Source organism: Oncorhynchus masou, unplaced genomic scaffold (genome assembly GCF_036934945.1).
Source record: "Oncorhynchus masou masou isolate Uvic2021 unplaced genomic scaffold, UVic_Omas_1.1 unplaced_scaffold_1403, whole genome shotgun sequence".
In the NCBI taxonomy this organism is placed as follows: domain Eukaryota; kingdom Metazoa; phylum Chordata; class Actinopteri; order Salmoniformes; family Salmonidae; genus Oncorhynchus; species Oncorhynchus masou.
The window spans coordinates 44,790-70,551 of NW_027003963.1; the positions used below are offsets into that span (position 1 = coordinate 44,790).

General features: G+C 40.4%; 2 protein-coding genes across 3 annotated transcripts in view; both read right to left on the reverse strand.

Moving 5' to 3' along the window:
* The window catches only part of LOC135530637 (uncharacterized), a 72,113-nt gene that overhangs the window by 40,155 nt on the left and 6,196 nt on the right, over nt 1-25,762 (reverse strand). Inside the window, exons 2-3 of one of the 2 annotated variants that reach the window (XM_064958923.1) lie at nt 25,352-25,404; nt 24,989-25,153 (exon numbers count right to left, since the gene is read on the reverse strand). The gene's annotated coding sequence lies outside the window, so the exon portion shown is untranslated. The remainder of the gene's footprint in view (nt 1-24,988; nt 25,154-25,351; nt 25,405-25,762) is intronic. The other variant, XM_064958922.1, reaches the window with a different exon arrangement.
* On the reverse strand, nt 1,000-22,376 carry LOC135530634 (up-regulator of cell proliferation-like). The gene is made up of 6 exons (XM_064958919.1): nt 22,295-22,376; nt 19,805-19,860; nt 13,328-13,376; nt 12,866-13,132; nt 8,267-8,536; nt 1,000-5,436 (listed from the first exon to the last, which is right to left on the reverse strand). The coding sequence occupies exons 1-6, from the start codon at nt 22,374-22,376 to the stop codon at nt 2,897-2,899; spliced, it is 3,264 nt and encodes a 1,087-aa protein (XP_064814991.1). The 3' UTR covers nt 1,000-2,896.

A 25,762-nucleotide genomic window follows, 5' to 3' on the forward strand; every position in this document is an offset into this window, starting at 1 on the left:
ACGTTTTTGTTGTATAACTGTAACACTGTAATGATAATAATGATAATAATATTTGTAAAGTGCTTTTCATGTATTATGTTCAGTGCTACACTATGTTATCAGGTAGAAATGCTTTTGTATAGTTTCAACAGTAGTTTTAAAAGTAGTGCTCACGACGAGCAAAACTGGGTCCCCTTACATGTGCATTACAGCATCCATTTTGTATGATATGTTACGTCCTACAACATATCCATATATATATATATATATATATATATACACACACAGTTGAAGTCGGAAGTTCACATACACTTAGGTTGGAGTCATTAAAACTCATTTCTTGTTAATGAATTTTGGCACATTCCTCCTGACAGAACTGGTGTAACTGAGTCAGGTTTGTAAGGCCTCCTTGCTCGCACACGCTTTTTCAGTTCTGCCCACAATTTTCCTATAGGATTGAGGTCAGGGATTTGTGATGGCCACTCGAATACCTTGACTTTGTTGTCCTTAAACCATTTTGCCACAACTTTGGAAGTATGCTTGGGGTCGTTGTCCATATGGAAGACCCATTTGCGACCAAGCTTTAACTTCCTGGCTGATGTCTTGAGATGTTGCTTTAATATATCCACATATTTTTCCATCCTCATGATGCTATTTATTTTGTGAAGTGCGCCAGTCCCTCCTGCAGCAGAGCACCCCTACAACATGATGCTGCCACCCCCGTGCTTCACGGTTGGGACGCTGTTCTTCGGCTTGCAAGCCTCCCCTTTTCCCTCCAAACATAACGATGTACACATGAATATATGTACACATATATATACACATGAATATACACACACACACACACACACACACACACACACACACACACACACATATATATATACACACACACATACACATATATATATATATACACATATACATATATATACATATACACATACACATATATATACATATACACATATACATATATATATACACACACACACACACACACACACACACACACACATACATATATATATATATATATTTATTTTTTTTACCTTTATTTAACCAGGTAGGCTAGTTGAGAACAAGTTCTCATTTGCAACTGCGACCTGGCCAAGATAAAGCATAGCAGTGTGAACAGACAACACAGAGTTACACATTGAGTAAACAATAAACAAGTCAATAACACAGTAGAAACAAAGGGTCTATATACATTGTGTGCAAAAGGCATGATGAGGTAGGTACACACATATATATATATATTACGAATTGGAGGTGCTCCTCTTAAGGACCGGCCCCTTTAAAAAAAATGTTGCCTAAAATTTCATACCAAAATCTAACTGCCTGTAGCTCAGGCCCTGAGGCAAGGATATGCATATTCTTGGTATCATTTGAAAGGAAACACTGAAGTTTGTGGAAATTTGAAAGGAATCTAGGAGAATAAAACACATTAGATCTGGTAAAAGATAATACATAGAAACAAATAACAGTTTTTTGTAATTTATCATCATCATCTTTGAAATGCAAAAGAAAGGCCATAATGTATTATTCCAGCACAGCTGCCATTTAGATTTTGGCCACTAGATGGCCAGTGTATGTGCAACGTTTCAGACTGATCCATTGCATTTCTGTTCGAAATGTTGTATCAAGACTGCCCAAATGTGCCTGATTTGTTTATTAGTAACTTTTCATGTTTAAAACTGTGCATTCTCCTCAAACAATAGCATGGTATTTTTTCACTGTCTTAGCTACTGTAAATTGGACAGTGCAGTTAGATTAACAAGAATTTAAGCTTTCTGCCAATGTTAGATATGTCTATGTCCTAGGAAATGTTCTTGTTACTTACAACCTCATGCTAATCACATTAGCCTACGTTAGCTCAACCATTCCGCAGGGGACCCACCAATCCTGAAGTAGATCCCGGACTGCATCTTTAACAAATGCTGATTTATTGACAAATTGTACATTCTTTTCAGATTATTGATCAGACACTAAGAACAGTGCAACTGTCTGATTATATAATCGTGATGTAATTCATTAGAATTACAATAAATGTTCATTCAAGTAGTTTCATACATTTTATTATTTATGTATTTAATTTCCTAAAAGGGAATGAATTAAAAATAACTTTGTGTCAATAACATTTTAGTTTGATGTTTGGGAGAGGAATCATTCATTGTTACATGCATTTTTCTACAGTAAAATAATGCTGCATTTTTTAAAATTAAATCAGAGGTAAACACATTCTTTACATTTGACAAAACTGACAAAAATAAACAAAAGAATAATGAACGTGTTACATAATACTTTAGCATGCAACTACAGTTTTGCCATGGGGTGTAGAGAAAATGTGACAATTTTAAAGCAAGTTTGCTGGAATTCTACACATATTGCAGTAGGTTGGAGAAAAATGGTTGCAGTTTTTAATATAATATCTGAGTTAGACTGACATACAAAAACAATAGGGCCCCCCCAGCAGGTAATTCAACCATAATTGTTTAGATAGCTGGCCGCTAAACTAACTTAGCAATCTAAAAATGTTTTACGGACATGGGCTAAATGACTGACTGTCAATGACTTACATAACAAGAGAAAAACTGCTGATATAAAACCACATTTCTAAATTGCACCTTGTGTATTCTACTATTCTAACTGGTAACTTAGAACACTTAGAACCTGATGGGCAGGGATTCTGCTGTCCTAGTGACGGTAATAAGCTGCTTCCACCATTGGGATGACAGGACAAGTCCTTCAGCACGTTTCAAAGGCTCAGTTGGGGGTTTGGATCTGTTTTATATTCTGCTTTCAGCACCCATTATCCAGGAATAAATGTCCTTCTTGAAGGACCGTTCCAACCATTGTACTTAAAGCATTAACTGGTGAAAGCATCTGCAACCAAGCTGTTTCTGACACTTACAATTCATTTCTCCAATTTGACAGACTCCCACAAGCTTTCTGTCCACTTCAGGAAATGTGTCATGTCATCATTACTCTGGCATTTTATTAAGTCTTGCATCAAGCTCTTTTTTAAATCATACACAGCCTCACTGTAGCCAGCATTGACTGGAGCCATAGGGGGAGTCCCATGCCAGAGTCCTGGGATGTACCAGCTGCTTGTGTCTGGATCATACTCCATCACGTCAGTGAACTTGGTGATATTCTCCTTCTTCTCCATTCTGGCTGCTGCCTGGGTCATTTCATTCAACTGTTCCAACAACTTCTTCCGCTCTCTCATGTTGTTGTCATGAGCAGACATGTCTGACACGTTTTGGTACACAAAATGACATACTGGCTTCTTCCCCACTTCCTTCATCCTGATAAAAGCATGAACAACAATCTGTAGAATGTCTTTCATCTCTGTGTTGTTCTCCATGGAGATGTTGATGATAGTGACATCACTGAGTCCAATTACCAGTGTGGCCAGTTCATTGTCATGTTCATAGTGTTTATCAAGTTGAGCCAACTCTGGTGATTTCAACCCCTCTGTGTCAATCACCATGATGAAGTCACATTTCAGTTCCTCCTTGAGTTCTTTGTTGACTTTAATCAGCAGCATGAAGGCCCCTCTGGTGCATCTTCCACTGCTGACAGCAAACTGGACTCCAAACATGGTGTTGAGGAGAGTGGACTTCCCAGTACCTTGGTCCCCTAAAACTGTCACAACCCGGATCTTGCTGTTGGAGTCCACAAGAGTATGAAGCTGAGTCAGAACAGCTGAAATCCATGTCAGAGGGATATTTGATGCATCTCCATCCACAAGCTCAACGGGGAAACCATCCAACAGCATCTGAGCACACAATCCAGGGAGCTGCTCCATCTGTTCCCTTTGAGGACTGTCTACAGGGAGGGAGCAGGCAGCTTCATATAACTGGCCCAACTCACGCAGGAAGTGTTCAAGTCCCAGGGAACAGTCAGATAACTGCTTATCCAAATCTTTAATGTCATCTTTTTTCTCCTGAGAATTTTGGCAAAGATCTTTGTACTGGTCCCTCAAAGCAGACAGGTTCTGACGTGACAGATTGTCCAGATTTATCTGCATCCATTTGAGGAAATAGGAACGCTCAGGTCCTGATCTTGACATTCCAAAAATGAAGCTTTTCATTGCATCTGACAATATATATTGTTTCTTTCTCAGCTCTTCCTCATTTTTCTTCAGAGAGCTCCTGTAGTGTTCAATGTCTTGATCCCCTGCTTTTCTCAGCCTACATCTCTCTTTCTCCAACTGGGAAAGCTTTTTACAGATGTGCCCTTGTAAGGGAAGCTGTTTGTCTTTAAATTTGACTGTGTCTGTGATGTTGCTGGTGATTTCATCTACCATCTTCCTGGCACTCTGACAGTCATGGCGGTCTTCATCAACCAGAATCCCACTGTGACGAGCTATGTCAGTCATGTTTTCCACTGTCAACCGGTCTGGACTATTTTCAATGATGTCACCAACAGATGATTGCAGCGTTTTGACAAATTCTGCATCGTTTTTCTTTTTCTTGACAATCACATTTTGGTCATTGATACTGCAGTTTGTGATCATTTGTTTTAATGTGTCTACTCTGAACGATTTTCTTTGAGAGTTGACGACCAGAAATAACTCTGCTTTTGTGTTTTTGCTTTTCAACAAATTGAGATATGCCTTTAAATCATCAGTGAAAATGTAAACTGCAGCTGATGTTTGACACAGAAAGGAGAACTGTTTTTCAAAGGACCTGATGTCTCCTCTGAGATTGGCCACCACCACAGGCTTAGTGAACATGTCTATGTTTCTGTTCCCACATGGAAGGTACCAGCTGATTTCAACCAGACCATCTGAGATTCTATGAGTGATGTCACCACATTCCATATCATGATGAACAAATGTATCATGGTACTGTTGAGGGTTACTAAGCAACTTGTTCAAGATCTGAGACTTGGACACTCTAATCTCACCTAACCTAACAAAGGACACCATGGGAATATCAGAGAGTACAATTCTCTCCTCAACAAAAGTCTTTGTGGATGTTTGGGAAGAGAGTCTAAACTTCTTCACTATGTCTCTCAAGGCCCACAGCATCAAAGTGCTTTGTTCTGTGTCACAGTTTGGCAGCAAGAGAGGAACAGCAAACTGACACATGGACATTTTCTGGACCATCTCCTGCTGCAGGAAACCATCTGAACACAGAAACAGGGCAGTTATCAGGTCCAGTGGATTAATGACATTACTGTTAGCAGAGTCACTTTTTAGATTCTCAAAACGGTCTGTACCCGGAAATGAAACTTCTGCATCAGTGGACATACATTTGACACTCCTAGCATTCAGATTTGCCATCATTAATTTCTTAAGGAAGATCCCGGGAAGTGACTGCATAGTGGTAAGAGGTTCATCTGATGTAGTATCAGCATTTATCTCAAGGACAGAACTTAACGTCAGCTTGTTTTCATAATGATCTTCCAGTCCAGTCTTTGACAACAGCTCCATCAGATAGGATCCTGTAAATAGAAAGGATGTTCAGGAAATATGAAATAGAAGATACTGTACCTTTACATCCCATTCTGACACATCCATTATGATTATTTCATTTACATTACAGTCATTTAGATAACTAGTCAGTTTAACACCAGAGATAATACTTAAGTAGGTTACTTCATTACAACATTCGCTTAAAATTAACCTTACAAATAACAGTGTTGGGTGATATGAAAAGCCATATTCAATAAATGATAGAATAATACTCATAGGAAAGGTTTTCATCTTTAGCTCACAATCTGTGGATACTATACGATTAGAAAGATTCTAAATGTTTGTAAAACATCACAGCACAATTGAAAAATATATGGCACATGGAAACCAAACGATGGTGGTCTATGGTGATGGGTGGGATGGGCTGAGAGTGGCTGAGGGGTGGGATTAAAGAGCTGAGGTCTATGGTGATGGGTGGGATGGGCTGAGAGTGGCTGAGGGGTGGGATTAAAGAGCTGAGGTCTATGGTGATAGGTGTGATGGGCTGAGAGTGGCTGAGGGGTGGGATTAAAGAGCTGAGGTCTATGGTGATAGGTGTGATGGGCTGAGAGTGGCTGATGGGGTGGGATTAAAGAGCTGAGGTCTATGGTGATAGGTGTGATGGGCTGAGAGTGGCAGAGGGGTGGGATTAAAGAGCTGAGGTCTATGGTGATAGGTGGGATGGGCTGAGAGTGGCAGAGGGGTGGGATTAAAGAGCTGAGGTCTATGGTGATAGGTGGGATGGGCTGAGAGTGGCTGAGGGGTGGGATTAAAGAGCTGAGGTCTATGGTGATGGGTGGGATGGGCTGAGAGTGGCTGAGGGGTGGGATTAAAGAGCTGAGGTCTATGGTGATGGGTGGGATGGGCTGAGAGTGGCTGAGGGGTGGGATTAAAGAGCTGAGGTCTATGGTGATAGGTGGGATGGGCTGAGAGTGGCTGAGGGGTGGGATTAAAGAGCTGAGGTCTATTGTGATAGGTGGGATGGGCTGAGAGTGGCTGAGGGGTGGGATTAAAGAGCTGAGGTCTATGGTGATAGGTGGGATGGGCTGAGAGTGGCTGAGGGTTGGGTTTAAAGAGCTGAGGTCTATGGTGATAGGTGGGATGGGCTGAGAGTGGCTGAGGGGTGGGATTAAAGAGCTGAGGTCTATGGTGATAGGTGGGATGGGCTGAGAGTGGCTGAGGGGTGGGATTAAAGAGCTGAGGTCTATGGTGATGGGTGGGATGGGCTGAGAGTGGCTGAGGGGTGGGATTAAAGAGCTGAGGTCTATGGTGATAGGTGGGATGGGCTGAGAGTGGCTGAGGGGTGGGATTAAAGAGCTGAGGTCTATGGTGATGGGTGGGATGGGCTGAGAGTGGCTGAGGGGTGGGATTAAAGAGCTGAGGTCTATGGTGATAGGTGGGATGGGCTGAGAGTGGCTGAGGGGTGGGATTAAAGAGCTGAGGTCTATGGTGATGGGTGGGATGGGCTGAGAGTGGCTGAGGGGTGGGATTAAAGAGCTGAGGTCTATGGTGATAGGTGGGATGGGCTGAGAGTGGCTGAGGGGTGGGATTAAAGAGCTGAGGTCTATGGTGATAGGTGTGATGGGCTGAGAGTGGCTGAGGGGTGGGATTAAAGAGCTGAGGTCTATGGTGATAGGTGTGATGGGCTGAGAGTGGCTGAGGGGTGGGATTAAAGAGCTGAGGTCTATGGTGATGGGTGGGATGGGCTGAGAGTGGCTGAGGGGTGGGATTAAAGAGCTGAGGTCTATGGTGATAGGTGGGATGGGCTGAGAGTGGCTGAGGGGTGGGATTAAAGAGCTGAGGTCTATTGTGATAGGTGGGATGGGCTGAGAGTGGCTGAGGGGTGGGATTAAAGAGCTGAGGTCTATGGTGATAGGTGGGATGGGCTGAGAGTGGCTGAGGGGTGGGATTAAAGAGCTGAGGTCTATTGTGATAGGTGGGATGGGCTGAGAGTGTTTGAGGGGTGGGATTAAAGAGCTGAGGTCTATGGTGATAGGTGAGATGGGCTGAGAGTGGCTGAGGTGTGGGATTAAAGAGCTGAGGTCTATGGTGATAGGTGGGATGGGCTGAGAGTGGCTGAGGGTTGGGTTTAAAGAGCTGAGGTTTATGGTGATAGGTGGGATGGGCTGAGAGTGGCTGAGGGGTGGGATTAAAGAGCTGAGGTCTATGGTGATAGGTGGGATGGGCAGAGAGTGGCTGAGGGGTGGGATTAAAGAGCTTGTTGGTAATGTATTAGTGTGATATCTGTATATGAAAGTACCAGGTATGTAAATGTATACGTAGCAGAAAAGCTGTAAAAAATAAAATAAAAATGTCCCCCGAAGAGGTGGGTGGTGGTATGTAAAATGTACAGTATATGTAAAATGTATGTACACTACCAGTCAAAAGTTTTAGAACACCTACTCATTCAATGGTTGTTTTTGACTATTTTCTACATTGTAGACTAATAGTGAAGACATCAAAACTATGAAATAACAAATATGGAATCATGTAGCAAGCAAAAAAAGTGTTAAACAAATCTAAATGTATTTTATATTTGAGAATCTTCAAATAGCCACCCTTTGCCTTGATGACAGCTTTGCACACTCTTGACATTCTCTCAACCACCTTCATGAGGTAGTCACCTGGAATGCATTTCAGGTTTGCATTCATACAAGTTAATGTGTTGAATGTATTTACTTCTTAATGTGTTTGAGCCAATCAGTTGTGTTGTGACAAGGTAAGGGGGTATACAGAAGATAGCCGTATTTGGTAATAGACCAAGTCCATTATAATAACAGCAACAAAACACATGCAAAAACAAATAGTGTACTGCCTTACTTGTGGTGAGGGTTGTTAACACCAGTTGACTTTTCCTTCCATCTTCCAGCACAGTACAGACAGAGACAGAGTACTGAGTACCACCTTGCAGCTCAGAGAGAGTGATGCTTTGTGAAGATGTGGTAGTGATGTGTGGTTCTGTCTCTGGACAGTGGTAGGAGATCTGGTAATGATGTTGGGTTTGGTCCAATCCTGGTGGCTGACTCCAGCTAACAGCAGCTGATGTGGCATCCACTGAGTCAACATTCAGCTGGTCTGGAGCAGGAGGTACTAAGGGAAAATATATTATTGTCAGAGCGACAGTTTAACTCCAGAAACATATTACACGCAGGTTTTGCTCGTTTTTGTGGATGGTTCTGTTAGGGTTTGACCTGATTGGAATCATCCTCATTGTTCAGGATGTGTTTCACCTGTTGCCTCATTAGTCAGTTGTGCTGGCACAGGGGATATTTAAGAGCAGCTGATTTGCTCAAATTGCTTTTAGCTCCATATTATAAGTTGCCCTGGGTTTTTATTTTGGTTTGCCTTTTCTCGGGCAAATTAAGTGGTCACTTATGGGGGTATCTTTTAGGACCCAGATTCTTGTTGCACGCAATGGGTGTCTAAGAACCCCTCCTAAAACCCCACCTGTTTCATTCTGGTTGTTCAGGTATTTTTTGTTAGTTCCCTATTTCTGTTGAGCAACAATGTTATTGGTTTTCTTATTGGGGAGCGTTAATGAAATTGGGAAGTCCGGGATATCGTATTCCATGACTATGATAGTCACTCTAATCAGCTACTCTGAAGCTCTACTGTGCCCAGAGATTTGAGTTTTCAAAATACACTTTTGTGGAAGAATTTCTGTTACCGACAACCACTCAGAGGGTGGTGAAATCTGTGAAAAAGTGCATAAACACACAAGCTAATAAACAAAACAGATGGACTTTGATTTGGGAGCATTTGTGGGGAATTCTACTTGGGAGTTACTTGATAAATGTACGAAGACAAATCTTCTTATTGCAAAGCATTATGACATCAAAGTGGTACATGTTGAACCCAAAAACAGTAGTCAGAGTAGTAGTCATTGGTACTGCAGGCCATTTGGTTAAAACAGAACGATAAGAATGTGCTACCAGAGAACGAGAACAGGAACAAGAACACGAGCATGCCAATCAATTAAAAGAGAGATGGTAGCATGCCAGAGAGATAGAGCTGGAAGCACTTTGAATCAGGTCAGTCTATCCTGCACCCTCAATAGTGTTTGGTCTTGGTCGGAACAGCCAGCATGTACCACCTTTCAGCGGTAAGGAGATGGAGGTACAGTATATATTTTACATGTTTGAGCGAATAGCCGCGTGATATCTGGTCAGTGCTCCTCCAAAGTGTTCTTGTGAGGAAAGCTCAAGGAAGTGTACGCCACTTTCTCTTGACCAGAGTTCAGATTATGACAATATTAAAGCTGCTATACTTCCAGTTTACGAGTTGGTCCCAAGGGCATAGAGAAATATTTTGTCAATTACAAAACACAGAATCACAAAGCCATGTTGAATTCGTAAGGGAACAATTTTGATCAGTGGTGTGGTTCTCAAGAGGTCAAGGACCTAGATGATTCAAAGACTTATAGTACTTGAGCAGTTCTTTTGCCTTCACAAAAGGGTTGCTACCTACATTTATGAGCACAAGGATCTGACACTTGAGAAAGCTGCAGCTGCTGATGAGTTTGTGTTGACACATAAAACTACCTTCACAAGCAAAGCACCCAGTAGTTCTCCCTACATAAGAGAGAAGAGAAGTCACCTCCTACTACAAGGTTTCAGTCTCTTCCCCCAGTGTCCAACACAAGGATCGTCAGAAAACTGGTTCTTTATATCCGTAAGTTTATCATTACTGCCATGACAAAGGACACAGTCTAAGGGGCCTAAGTTGAAAAAAATGTTTAGAGAGAGAAAGCAGTTTCTTCGTGTGTGATCACTCTAGCCCGTTAAACCAGTCCCAATCAGAGACGTATCTCCCAAAATCCTGTTTAGATCAGATGTTTATGAACCCTTTGTCTCAGAAGGGTTCGTGTCTCTGCATAATGGTGATGCTGTTAAACAGCCTGTGAAGATACAGCGAGGAACTGAGGCAGCTCAATCCTTCCTTTTGGACGATGTTTTGCCCTTTGTCTGACACTTCAGAAACTGGTTACAGTGTGTGTTTGTACAAGGTGTGGAGGTGGGGTACATGCAAGTTCCTTTGTATAATGTGGAACTCAAGCCTGATTTTGTTTCTGGTTCTGTTATCGTTGGAGTGAGGCCTAGCCTAACGGGGTTTCATTCCTTTTTTTTTTTTTTGCAAAGATTTGGCGGAAGTGAATGTTGTGCCAAATCATGTTGTTTGTAAGGAACCCAGAGAAGAAGAACCTGATGGGTTATCAGTATAGTAGTGCTATGTCTAAGAAGATTGCCTTGAGCAAGCAGTGTTGAGGAGGATGTCCGATTCCACCATGTTCGATCTATCTGAGACGTTTATGTGTGGTTCTGATTTTGGTAAACCTCCTGAGTTGACTTCTCCTTTGAAAACCCCAAAGGTGAAATTGTTTGTAGGACTTATAAAAGAAGAGAGTTCCTGCAGTTGACACTGCGATGTCTAGGAAGCAGCTTATTGCTGAACAGAGTAAAGATTCTTCCCTCGCCCCTCTTTTTGCTGAGATACGTCCAGAGGAGTTAGATAAAGTTTGATCGGGTTAATTTGACAGAGATGGTGTTCTGATGAGGAAATGGTGTTCTTGGGGGTAATGGCTGAACTAGGCCTCTTTCAGCCTCACCAAGAGGCCAACATCTCTTGATTAGGTTGCTCGGTGTTGCAATAAGATTGCTCACTTCACAATTTTTTTTATAGAAACATTTAAAAAACGTGTAAAGCCTTACGAGAGAAAAGGTCAAATAAGGCCGGAACTTTTGATATGGTTAGAAATAAGCTCAGAACAGAATCAACTAAACAATTTTGATTTGTAATGTAACAAAATCGCTCTAGTTACTGTTAAAGAGATATCTCTCTAGTTACTGGTAAAGAGATATCTCTCTAGTTACAGGTAAAGAGATATCTCTCTAGTTACAGGTAAAGAGATATCTCTCTAGTTACTGGTAAAGAGATCTCTCTAGTTACTGGTAAAGGTATATCTCTCTAGTTACTGGTAAAGGTATATCTCTCTAGTTACTGGTAAAGATATCTCTCTAGTTACTGATAAAGATATATCTCTCTAGTTACCGATAAAGAGATATAGAGATCTCTCTAGTTACTGGTAAAGATATATCTCTCTAGTTACAGGTAAAGATATATCTCTCTAGTTACAGGTAAAGATATATCTCTCTTGTTACTGGTAAAGATACAGTATATCTCTCTAGTTACTGGTAAAGAGACATCTCTAGTTACAGGTAAAGATATATCTCTCTAGTTACTGGTAAAGAGATCTCTCTAGTTACTGGTAAAGAGATATCTCTCTAGTTACTGGTAAAGAGATATCTCTCTAGTTACTGGTAAAGAGATATCTCTCTAGTTACTGGTAAAGAGATATCTCTCTAGTTACTGGTAAAGAGATATCTCTCTAGTTACTGGTAAAGAGATATCTCTCTAGTTACAGGTAAAGATATATCTCTCTAGTTACTGGTAAAGATATCTCTCTAGTTACTGGTAAAGATATCTCTAGTTACTCTCTAGTTACTGGTAAAGAGATCTCTCTAGTTACTGGTAAAGATATATCTCTCTAGTTACTGGTTTAAATCCCTAGTTACTGATAAAGCAACAGGACCTGTAATCCCCGACTCTGAAAAATCTGTTGATTTTCCCTTGAGCAAGGCACTTAACCCTAATTGCTCAGGATAAGAGTGTCTGCTAAATGACTAAAACGTAGTCTGAATAAAAACACAAGTTAGCCTACTGTACCTGTGGATAGGGATGCTGAGACCTACTGTACCTGTGGATAGGGATGCTGAGACCTACTGTACCTGTGGATAGGGATGCTGAGACCTACTGTACCTGTGGATAGGGATGCTGAGACCTACTGTACCTGTGGATAGGGATGTTGAGACCTACTGTACCTGTAATTAGGGATGCTGAGGCCTACTGTGCCCGTGGATAGGGATGCTGAGAACTACTGTACCTGTGGATAGGGATGCTGAGACCTACTGTACCTGTGGATAGGGATGCTGAGTTACTGTACCTGTAAGGGATGTATCCTGCTGGATAGGGATGCTGAGACGGATAGGACTGTACCTGTGGATAGGGATGCTGAGACCTACTGTACCTGCGGATAGGATGATGACCTAATGACCTGGATAGGGATGCTGAGACCTACTGTACCTGTGGATAGGGATGCTGAGACCTACTGTACCTGTGGATAGGGATGCTGAGACCTACTGTACCTGTGGATAGGGATGCTGAGACCTACTGTACCTGTGGATAGGGATGCTGGGACCTACTGTACCTGTGGATAGGGATGCTGAGACCTACTGTACCTGTGGATAGGGATGCTGAGACCTACTGTACCTGTGGATAGGGATGCTGAGACCTACTGTACCTGTGGATAGGGATGCTGAGACCTACTGTACCTGTGGATAGGGATGCTGAGACCTACTGTACCTGCGGATAGGGATGCTGAGACCCATCTGCTTTGTCTTCCATCTTCTCCCTCTGTAGCCACACTGAACTGGTACTTTTTACCAAGGTTGAGTCTGCTTATTTCAACTTCATGAACATTTTTCACCCCTATACTGCGCGGTTCCACGTCACAACCCCAGGTCACTCTGAACTTCTGTGGTCCCTTCAACCCTTCAGGAGGACCCCAGCTCAGAGACACAGAGTCTGACGTCAGCAACAGGACCTGGATGTCACCAGGAGGGGGCAGCACTAGTGAAGGAATAACGGCTGATTGAAAAACAGACTTCATTGACATTCCAAACACACATTTGTACTATTTATACCAGCAGTTAAAGGAAAACAATTGACGTATTACAAAATGTCTCCTATAAAATTGAGATGGAAATTAAATTTTATTGTTTGGGTCAGTTTATTCTGTTTCCACATACTGTAAACTGTACGTACCATCATCAGAGGCCAACGTTGTGTGTTGGTCTCTATCAAAACTCTTAGGCTGGGAAAACAAAATTAGAATTAGTAATTTCTTTAAAAAATAAATATTTTGCTAAATGTAAAACAGATGTTTTTTCAAAGATACATCAACTGCTTTTGATATTCTTCTGCAACGCTGAAAGTGCAGATGACATATTTTGAACAACATTGTGAATTTAACATTGTAATAGTCCATTTTTAAAGTCATGTCCCCCTCCATCCTTGACTTTTCCTAAATAAGTACATTTATCACACTGTCGTTGTTACAACTTTTACAATGCATGTTTACTTTTAACATGTCTATCTGCATATTTCAAGACATGGCATTTGAGGGAGCGGTGAGATAACCAAATGGGGTGGACCATACAATACCTTTCTCGTCAATGATTTTGAAAAGACTTCCTACTTAAAAACTGGAAATCAAATGATACTCCATCACTACAACAGTGGATGAATGAAATTCATTATTATTTACAGTGCCTTGCGAAAGTATTCGGCCCCCTTGAACTTTGCGACTTTTGCCACATTTCAGGCTTCAAACATAAAGATATAAAACTGTATTTTTTTGTGAAGAATCAACAACAAGTGGGACACAATCATGAAGTGGAACGACATTTATTGGATATTTCAAACTTTTTTAACAAATCAAAAACTGAAAAATTGGGCGTGCAAAATTATTCAGCCCCCTTAAGTTAATACTTTGTAGCGCCACCTTTTGCTGCGATTACAGCTGTAAGTCACTTGGGGTATGTCTCTATCAGTTTTGCACATCGAGAGACTGAATTTTTTTCCCATTCCTCCTTGCAAAACAGCTCGAGCTCAGTGAGGTTGGATGAAGAGCATTTGTGAACAGCAGTTTTCAGTTCTTTCCACAGATTCGATTGGATTCAGGTCTGGACTTTGACTTGGCCATTCTAACACCTGGATATGCTTATTTTTGAACCATTCCATTGTAGATTTTGCTTTATGTTTTGGATCATTGTCTTGTTGGAAGACAAATCTCCGTCCCAGTCTCAGGTCTTCTGCAGACTCCATCAGGTTTTCTTCCAGAATGGTCCTGTATTTGTCTCCATCCATCTTCCCATCATTTTAAACATCTTCCCTGTCCCTGCTGAAGAAAAGCAGGCCCAAACCATGATGCTGCCACCACCATGTTTGACAGTGGGGATGGTGTGGTCAGGGTGATGAGCTGTGTTGCTTTTACGCCAACATAACGTTTTGCATTGTTGCCAAAAAGTTCAATTTTGGTTTCATCTGACCAGAGCACCTTCTTCCACATGTTTGGTGTGTCTCCCAGGTGGCTTGTGGCAAACTTTAAATGACACTTTTTATGGATATCTTTAAGAAATTGCTTTCTTCTTGCCACTCTTCCATAAAGGCCAGATTTGTGCAATATACGACTGATTGTTGTCCTATGGACAGAGTCTCCCACCTCAGCTGTAGATCTCTGCTGTTCATCCAGAGTGATCATGGGCCTCTTTGCTGCATCTCTGATCAGTCTTCTCCTTGTATGAGCTGAAAGTTTAGAGGGACGGCCAGGTCTTGGTAGATTTGCAGTGGTCTGATACTCCTTCCATTTCAATATTATCGCTTGCACAGTGCTCCTTGGGATGTTTAAAGCTTGGGAAGTCTTTTTGTATCCAAATGCTTTAAACTTCTTCACAACAGTAGGACCTGCCTGGTGTGACTTGTTCTTCATGATGCTTCACAGCTTGGAACGGAGCCTCTGAGACTATCACAGTGCAGGTGCATTTATACGGAGACTTGATTAAACACAGGTGGATTGTATTTATCATCATTAGTCATTTAGGTCAACTTTGGATCATTCAGAGATCCTCACTGAACTTCTGGAGAGAGTTTGCTGCACTGAAAGTAAAGGGGCTGAATAATTTTGCACGCCCAATTTCAGTTTTTGATTTGTTAAAAAAGTTTGAAATATCCAATAAATGTCGTTCCACTTCATGATTGTGTATCTTGAGTTGATTCTTCACAAAAAATACCGTTTTATATCTTTATGTTTATCTGATAATATAACACATGGTCGCAAAGTTCAAGGGGGCTATACTTTCGCAAGGCACTGTATATGGCATAGAGTATGGCAGGAGATGAACTATGTGGTTATCATGATAATGATGTGTATGGTAACATTCGTCTAGCAGGTGTGATGTCATTGATGTTTGTTGAAATATCATGTCTGTTTATTGTCTCTTTTTTTGGGGTTATTGTTTGAGAAAATAGCACTAAACAAAAATAGAAAACACAACATGTAAATTATTGGTCCCATGTTTCTTCAGCTGAAATTAAAGATCCCAGAAATGTTCTATTGCACAGAAATCTTATTTTTTCTTAGTGAGCATTTTTTTTTTGCCAAGATAATCCATCCATGGTGTTTTCTGGGCGGCGGTTGCTGATCTTGTTGAAATTAAAGATTATCATGATAATATAACACATGGTAACCTACCTATAACTATCTGTTATCAAAACGCTGATTAAACAGTATGATCATTACAATGTGCACACTAAAATATCTGTTTTGTCAAACAACACATTGCCAGTTGTCCGTGCTTAACGTGCAACTGGCATCATGATAATATCCACCAGAGCCTGTTGCCAGAAATGAATCTTTGTTCCTCTAAATAACGAGACTTATGATAAAACCTTAACATTTGTTGTTTTGATAATATAATACATAGGCCTCACAACCACAGACCACATGTATGGTGTTTCATGATAATATAACACATGGTAACCTGATGTATAACATTGTGATCGGATAATATAACAGGCATGGTAACCAACAAAATTGTATTTTGTTTATCATTTGAATGCACAAAACTATCATGGTAATCCTGAAGCCCATTATAGGCCCCTTTTATATGTTATCTGTGATAATAGATCCATATCTGTATTCCCAGTCATGTGTTATCATGATAATTAACACATGAATTTAGTTCAACTGAACATATGAACTACCTAAAATCAATGAAATTGTTGCATGTTGCGTTTTATATACAAAAATTTGAAACTAATTGTTATCATGATAATATAACACATGGTAACCTACCTATAACTATCTGTTATCATGAAAATAATGTAACACCGTTTTAACGTTCTTCTCCTATAACTAACACTTAACCTTCCTATAACTATCTGTTATCATGATAAGCCCTTCCTTAATCCCTTAACCTAGCCCTTCCTTCATCTGTTATCATGCCCTTCCTTCAACACTTCCTTCAGCCCTTCCTTCATCCCTTCTTCAGCCCTTATCATGATAATATAACACTTCCTTCAACCTTCCTTCATAACTATCTGTTATCATGATAATATAACCATTAACCTTCCTTATAACTATCTGTTCCTTCATGATAATATAACACATCCTTAGCCCTTCCTTACCTATAACTATCTGTTATCATGCCCTTAATATCAACACATCCTTAGCCCTTCCTTAGCCCTATCTTTATCATTAATTCAGCCCTTCCTTCAGCCCTTCCTTCTGTTCCTTCATGATAATATAACACAAAATGGTCAACCTTCCTATAAGCCTATGAAATATGTTATCATGATAGATTAAAACAATTTCACAGCAAGAATGGTAACCTACCTATAACTATATGTTATCATGAAATATAACACAGTAATGTTCCTATAACTATCTGTTATCATGATAATATAACAATTGTAACCTTCAATGAATAACTGATGAACAGTGCAGCATGTGTAACTGACAAAGGGAAAGGAGCTACCCAAAAAGTGACTTTCTCAAATCATGTTACAGAGGTTCATGCATGGTCACACACTTTGATTTCAATAATCTATTACAGATATAAGGTTTCTAAATCACCTACATTTCCCAATCAACTATCAAAATGTAGTGGAAAGACTATTTAAAATGTTTTATTTTTAACCTAACCAATTCCACTATCAGCATATTGCCTCGGATACTATAGGACAGACTAGTAACATAATTAAACTCCTATTCTGTTCTTTTGAAATACATTTAGTTCAATAATATTAATTAAGACCTGCATAAACAAAATAATGATGATAATAGTTCCCACAAATTACAAAATGAAATATTGTTTTCTTGATAATATAAACAGTCTATGGAAACCTATGACAGCAATCCATGCTTTGGTTTAGCTTCATTGGCACTGTTGACACATGCTAACATTTTATAATTATTGTTATCATGATAATATGACTTTGTTGAGCTTCACAATCAATTTTAGATACAGTACTTTTGGATGATTTGGACATGATAATATAACACATGGAACCTAGTCCTATCTGAATTTATCATGCTAATAATATAACACATGCCAAGTAAACTGAACCAAACATATTCTGTTATCTTTCAAATAAACACATTTCAGTTAATGCGTTACCAGTTGTACAACTGACTGGTATCCCCTTTTCCATGTAATAAATCGCAATAAAACCAGATTAAAAAACAGATATAAGAATCTTTACATCATGATAATATAACAGATGGTAATTTTACATTGTATTGTGTCTGTTATTTAATTGTAATATAAATATAGTGTAATATATTCTACGTGTTATTATGTATTTTATTGGTTGTGTTAAGTTTCCTATTTGGACCCCTAGAAGCCACTTCCTCAGCAGCAGATAATTGCAGATCCTAATCAGATCTAATAATATAACTTCATGGAACACAGCCTATAACATTATTGTTATCATGATAATATAAATGGTTTTATTGGTTAACCTACCTATAACTATCTGTTATCATGATAATATAAACATGGTAACCTACCTATAACACTGTTATCATGATAATATAACACATGGTAACCTACCTATAACTATCTGTTATCATGATAATATAACACATGGTAACCTTCCTATAACTATCTGTTATCATGATAATATAACACATGGTAACCTGTCCTATAACTATCTTTTCTCATGATAATATAACACATGGTTTGTCTCTTCACATGACTGCAGATCATCATCTGGTCTGTCCTGCAGAACACCTAGACTGTTAGTCATGAGGTAATCACATAACCATGTGTTTCCTAGTTTAGATAATAGTGCTGTTCTGATGATAATATAACACAGTAGGTAACCTGCCTGACAGAACTTACAGCTTGGACCTCAGAGCAGATATCACAGGATACGTCTACTGGCCTTGATAACTATAAATTCTCATGATAATAAACACATTGATAAAATAACCTCATAAGTATCTGTTTATCATAATGGCCTGATAATATAACACATGGTAACCTACCTATAACTATCTGTTATCATGATAATATAACACATGGTAACCTACCTATAACTATCTGTTATCATGATAATATAACACATGGTAACCTTCCTATCTGTTATCATGATAATATAACACATGGTAACCTTCCTATAACTATCTGTTATCATGATAATATAACACATGGTAACCTACCTATAACTATCTGTTATCATGATAATATAACACATGGTAACCTACCTATAACTATCTGTTATCATGATAATATAACACATGGTAACCTTCCTATAACTAACACATGGTAACCTACCTATAACTATCTGTTCTCATGATAATATAACATGGTAACCTTCCTATAACTATCTGTTATCATGATAATATAACACATTGTAACCTACCTCATTAATTTTGTGTTATCATTATAATATAACAGGCCAGGGTGTGACATGGGTTTATAACTATCTGTATTTTCATTGGGGTTTGTAGTATTTGGGATTGCGGCTGAGTAGGGGTGTTGTTTAGGTTTGGCTGCCTAGGCGGTTCTCAATCAGAGTCAGGTGATTCTCGTTGTCTCTGATTGGGAATCATGATAATATAACACATGGTAACCTTTGTATTTCGTGGGTGATTGTTCCTGTCTCTGTGTTAGTGTTCACCAGACAGGCTGTATAGGTTTCTCACGTTCCGTTTGTTGTTTTTTGTAATTTCATGTATCGTCATTTGTTCTATTAAAAACATGAGTAATAAACGCTGCATTTGGTAACCTTTCCTATAACTACCTGTTATCATGATAATATAACACATGGTAACCTACCTATAACTATCTGTTATCATGATAATATAACACATGGTAACCTACCTATAACTATCTGTTATCATGATAATATAACACATGGTAACCTATCTATAACTGTCTGTTATCATGATAATATAACACATGGTAACCTACCTATAACTATCTGTTATCATGATAATATAACACATGGTAACCTACCTATAACTATCTGTTATCATGATAATATAACACATGGTAACCTACCTATAACTATCTGTTATCATGATAATATAACACATGGTAACCTTCCTATAACTATCTGTTCTCATGATGTGTATTTTTGCTTTACAATAAGTGACAGATCTTTTATTTCATGAGGTCAGCATTATTAAAACATAGGCCTGTATTTACAGCTGGCTGAACATCAGAATCTCACCCTTTGTTTTGTAGAGAGTCTGCTCCTTTGAAATGAACAGGGATATCCATGGATCGCTCAGTCTTGATTGATAGAAAACCAGAGGAAATAGACTCTGCTCTCTCTGATTGGCCCCTAGTAGCACAAGACAGTCATGCAAAACACATAAAAACGACTAAAACACTAAATACAAAACAAATACAATAAAATTAACATTTATTATTTTCCTCTCTTCCACATAATAATGATGTGAGTCACCATGATGTGATATTTAGCTTCTCTTATTCTAGCCAACTACATAAAATAATCATTTTAGAATCCTATCGACTTTTCCAAGTAGAACATAGAACGTAGAATCTAACTCTTCATTTTGGTGTAAGGTCCTCTCCATGAAACTAATAGGGATATTCGTTGATTGGTTACTCTTCATTAAAATATACAACCAGAGAAAAGGATGCCACCTTTCCAAAAAGTAAATTTGTCAAATTTCTGCCCTGCTGGAGCTGCCCCGGTCAACTGTAAGTTCTGTTATTGTGAAGTGGAAACGTCTAGGAGTTACAAAGTGGTAGGCCACACAAGCTCACAGGATGGGACCGCCGAGGGCTGAAGCACATAGCACGTAACAATCGTCTCTCCTCGCTTGAAACACTCACTACTGAGTTCCAAACTGCCTCTGGAAGCAACGTCAGCACAAGAACTAGTTTCATGAAATGGGTTTCCATGGCCGAGCAACCGCACACAAGCTTAAGATCACCATGTGCAATGTCAAGTGTCGGTTGGAGTCGTGTAAAGCGTGCCGCCATTGGACTCTGGAGCAGTGGAAACACTTTCTCTGGAGTTATGAATCACGCTACACCATCTGGCAGTCCGACGGACAAATCTGGGATTGGCAGATGCCAGGAGAACACTACCTGCCCCAACGCATCATGCCAACTGTAAAATTTAGTGGAGGAATAATGGTCTGGGGCTGTTTTTCATGGGTTGGGCTAGGCCCCTTAGTTCCAGTGAAAGGAAATCTACAGCATACAATGACATTCGACGATTCTGTGCTTCCACTTTTGTGGCAATAGTTTAGAGAAGGCCCTTTCCTGTGTCAGCATGACAATGCCTCCGTGCACAAAGCAAGGTCCATACAGAAATGGTTTGTCGAGATTGATGTGGAAGAACTTGACTGGCTTGCACAGAGCCCTGACCTCAACCCCATCGAACACCTTTGGGATGAATTGGAACGCAGACTGAGAGCCCCAATCGCCCAACATCAGTGCTTGACCTCACTATAATCTATGTGGCTGAATGGAAGCAAGTCCCCGCAGCAATGATCCAACATCTAGTGGAAATCCTTCCCAAAAGAGTGGAGGCTGTTATAGCAGCAAAGAGGGGACCAATTCCATATTAATGCCCATTATTTTGGAATGAGATATACTTTTGGCTATGTAGTGTCTCTTCCTCAAGTACCTCGTACTTCTGCACATTGATCTGGTACTCCCTGTATATAGCTCCACATTGATCTGGACCCGGTACTCCCTGTATATAGCTCCACATTGATCCTGTGATCTGGTACTCCCTGTACATAGCTCCACATTGATCTGGTACTCCCTGTATATAGCTCCACATTGATCTGGTACTCCCTGTATATAGCTCCACATTGATCTGGTATATATAGCTCCACATTGATCTGGTAATCCCTGTACATAGCTCCACATTGATCTGGTACTCCCTGTATATAGCTCCACATTGATCTGGTACTCCCTGTATATAGCTCCACATTGATCTGGTACTCCCTGTACATAGCTCCACATTGATCTGGTGCTGGTACTCCCTGTATATAGCTCCACATTGATCTGGTACATAGCTCCACATTGATCTGGTACATAGCTCCACATTGATCTGATACTCCCTGTACATAGCTCCACATTGATCTGGTACTCCCTGTACATAGCTCCACATTGATCTGTACTCCCTGTACATAGCTCCACATTGATCTGGTACTCCCTGTACATAGCTCCACATTGATCTGGTACTCCCTGTACATAGCTCCACATTGATCTAGCTCCACATTGATCTACTCCCTGTACATAGCTCCACATTGATCTGTACTCCCTGTACATAGCTCCACATTGATCTGATACTCCCTGTACATAGCTCCACATTGATCTGGTACTCCATAGCTCCACATTGATCTGGTACTCCCTATAGCTCCACATTGATCTGGTACTCCCTGTACATAGCTCCACATTGATACTGGCTCCACATTGATCTGGTACTCCCTGTACATAGCTCCACATTGATCTCCCTGTACATAGCTCCACATTGATCTGGTACTCCCTGTACATAGCTCCACATTGATCTGATACTCCCTGTACATTGATACTCCCTGTACATCCACATTGATCTGGTACTCCCTGTACATAGCTCCACATTGATCTGGTACTCTGGTACTCCCTGTACATAGCTCCACATTGATCTGGTACTCCCTGTACATAGCTCCACATTGATCTGGTACTCCTGTACATAGCTCCACATTGATCTGGTACTCCCTAGCTCCACATAGCTCTGTACATAGCTCCACATTGATCTGGTACTCCCTGTACATAGCTCCACATTGATCTGGTACTCCCTGTACATAGCTCCACATTGATCTGGTACTCCCTGTACAATGGATTTGGAAAGCTCCACATTGATCAGACCACTTTTCATAGCTACAGATCTTACTTCTAAAATTGATTCAATTACAATGGATTTTTTCAGACCCTCATCAGCCTTATTCTAAAATTGATTCAATTGGGTTTTTCCTCATCTACACACAATACCCCATAATTACAAAGAAAAAACAAGTTTAGACATTTTAGCAAATCATTCAAAATAAAAAACACAAATATCACATTTACATAAGTATTCAGACACTTTCATCAGTACTTTGTTGAAGCACCTTTGGCAGCGATTACAGCCCCGAGTCTTCTTGGGTTTGATGTTACATGCTTGTCACACCAGTATTTAGGGAGTTTCTCCCATTCTTTTCTGCAAATCCTCTCAAGCTCTGTCAGGTTGGATGGGGAGCAATGCTGCACAGCTATTTTCAGATCTCTCCAGACATGTTAGATCGGGTTCAAGTCTGGGCTCTGGCTGGGCCACTCAAGGACATTGAGACTTGTCCCGAAGCCACTCCTGCGTTGTCTTGGTTGTGTGCTTAGGGTTGTTGTCCTGTTGGAAGGTGAGCACCCTGAAGCAGGTGTTCATCAAGGATCTCTCTGTACTTTGCTCTGTTCATCTTTCCCTCGATCCTTACTAGTCTCTCAGTCCCTGCTGCTGAAAAACATCCCCACAGCATGAGTCGGCCACCACCATACTTCACCATAGGGATGGTGCCAGATTTCCTCCAGACGTCACGCTTGGCATTCAGGCCAGAGAGTTTAATCTTGATTTCATCAGACCAGAGAATCTTGTTTGTCATGGTCTGAGAGTCCTTTAGGTGCCAAACTCCAAGCGGGCTGTCGTGTTCCTTTTTTCTGAGGAGTGGCTTCCGTCTGGCCAGTCTACCATAAAGGCCTGATTGGTGGAGTGTTGCAGAGATAGGAGAACCTTCCAGAACGACAACCATCTCCACAGAGGAAGTCTGGAGCTCTGTCACAGTGACCATCAGCTTCTTGGTCACCTCCCTAACCAAGGCCCTCCTCCCTAACCAAGGCCCTCGTCCCCGATAGCTCGGTTTGTCAGGGCAGCCAGCTCTAGGAAGTATCTGGTTGATTACAGATTTCTTCCATGTAAGAATGATGGAGGCCACTGTGTTCTTGGGTACCTTCAATGATGCATAAATGTTTTGGTACCTTTCCACAGATCTGTGCCACGTAACAATCCTGTCTCTGAGCACTACGGGGAATTCCTTCGACCTCATGGCTTGGTTTTTGCTCTGACATGCACTGCCAACTATGGGACCTTATATAGACAGGTGTGTGTACCTTTCCAAATCATGATCAATCAATTGAATTTACCACAGGTGGATTCCAATCAAGTTGTAGAAACATCTCTAGGATGATCAATGGAAACAGGATGCAACTGAGCTCCGTTTTGAATCTCAAAGCAAAGGGTCTGAATAGTTAGATAAATAAGGATAAAAATCTGTTTTCATTTTGTCATTATGGGGTATTGTATGTAGATTGATGAGGAACCAAATAAGCCATTTTAGACCATTTTAGCATAAGGCTGTATCGTAACTAAATGTGGAAAACGGGATGAGTCTGAATATTTTATTTTATTTGTTGTTTTTAGTTATCTTTTTTTAAATTGTACAGCTTGTAAGTAAGCATTTCACGGTAAAGTCGACACCCGTTGTATTCAGCATTTCACGGTAAAGTCGACACCCGTTGTATTCAGCATTTCACGGTAAAGTCGACACCCGTTGTATTCAGCATTTCACGGTAAAGTCGACACCCGTTGTATTCAGCATTTCACGGTAAAGTCGACACCCGTTGTATTCAGCATTTCACGGTAAAGTCGACACCCGTTGTATTCAGCATTTCACGGTAAAGTCGACACCCGTTGTATTCAGCATTTCGCGGTAAAGTCGACGCCCGTTGTATTCAGCATTTCACGGTAAAGTCTACACCCGTTGTATTCAGCATTTCACGGTAAAGTCTACACCCGTTGTATTCAACGCATGTGACCAACATTTGATTTGCACTTCCACTGGCCCATGATTTCACCTCCGTTATTTACACCAACTATATTGATTAGAATTAAAGGAATTAAAACATCCCATCATGCTTAGGGTCATTATAGGGGCAGTAGGTAGCCTATCGGTTAAGAGCATTGGGCCTTTAACCTGAAACGTTGCTGGTTTGAATCCCCGAGGCGACAGTGGAAAAATATGCCTTTATGCCCTTGAGGAAGGCAATTAAAACCCAAACAGTAACTGCTCCCTGGGTGTGATGACATGATGTTGACTAAAGCAGCCCCCCGCACCGCTCTGATTCAGAGAGGTTGGGTTAAATGTGAAAGACACATTTCAGTTGAATGCATTCAGCTATGCCACTGACTAAATTTCCCCTATAATATGTTCTATGTACTATGCAGTAACTCAGTATCCTTCATAGAAATCATATTACTAGATATTTGAGAGGTGTGTTGTATTTAGGCAAAAATCCTCATGTAAATCTATTACATAATTATAGCATAGGATCTAAGTGTTCAACAAGAACACAAACACACCTCATATCAGGGTCCACGGTCTCATCAAGATCCTTGTTTGGTGACCCATCCTTCTGTCTTTCTTTAGGGATGGCTCCACCCTTAGCCACCTGATGATAACTCATTATAACTCTCAGAGAGGAGGCCTCAGAATCCTGAAGAGGACTGGTCTGGTCCCATATCAATCTGTAAATTAGAAGAGTAAACACCATTACATTAAAACGTTTAAACACAAAAGCAGAGTAGGCCTACTGTTGACCTGCTGTACTGGGGAATTAACATTTACATTATAATGACATTCTGTAAATGTCACGGTCGTCTGAATGAATGGACCAAGGTGCAGCGTACTTAGAGTTCCACATGTTTAAAAAATATGCAACTCACCAAAAACAAACAGAAGAAACAGAACCGTGACGTTCTGGGCTGTTCACAGGCAGCTACACAAAAACAAGATCCCACAAACAACAGGTGGGAAAAGGCTGCCTAAATATGATCCCCAATCAAAGACAACAATAGACAGCTGCCTCTGATTGGGAACCATACCAGGCCAACAAAGAAATAGAAAACATAGATTACCCACCCTAGTCACACCCTTACCTAACCGAATAGAGAATTAAACGGATCTCTAAGGTCAGGCCGTGACAGTAAAGCATTTGGTACCGGATGCAATTAGGAAAAGCCCTATAGGCTGAATAAAATGTTTATGAACAAAATCTAAAATGTATAAACATGTTTTTATTGAAAACAGCAATGTACAGTATTTTTCCATAGCATATATAAATAAGAAGAGATATG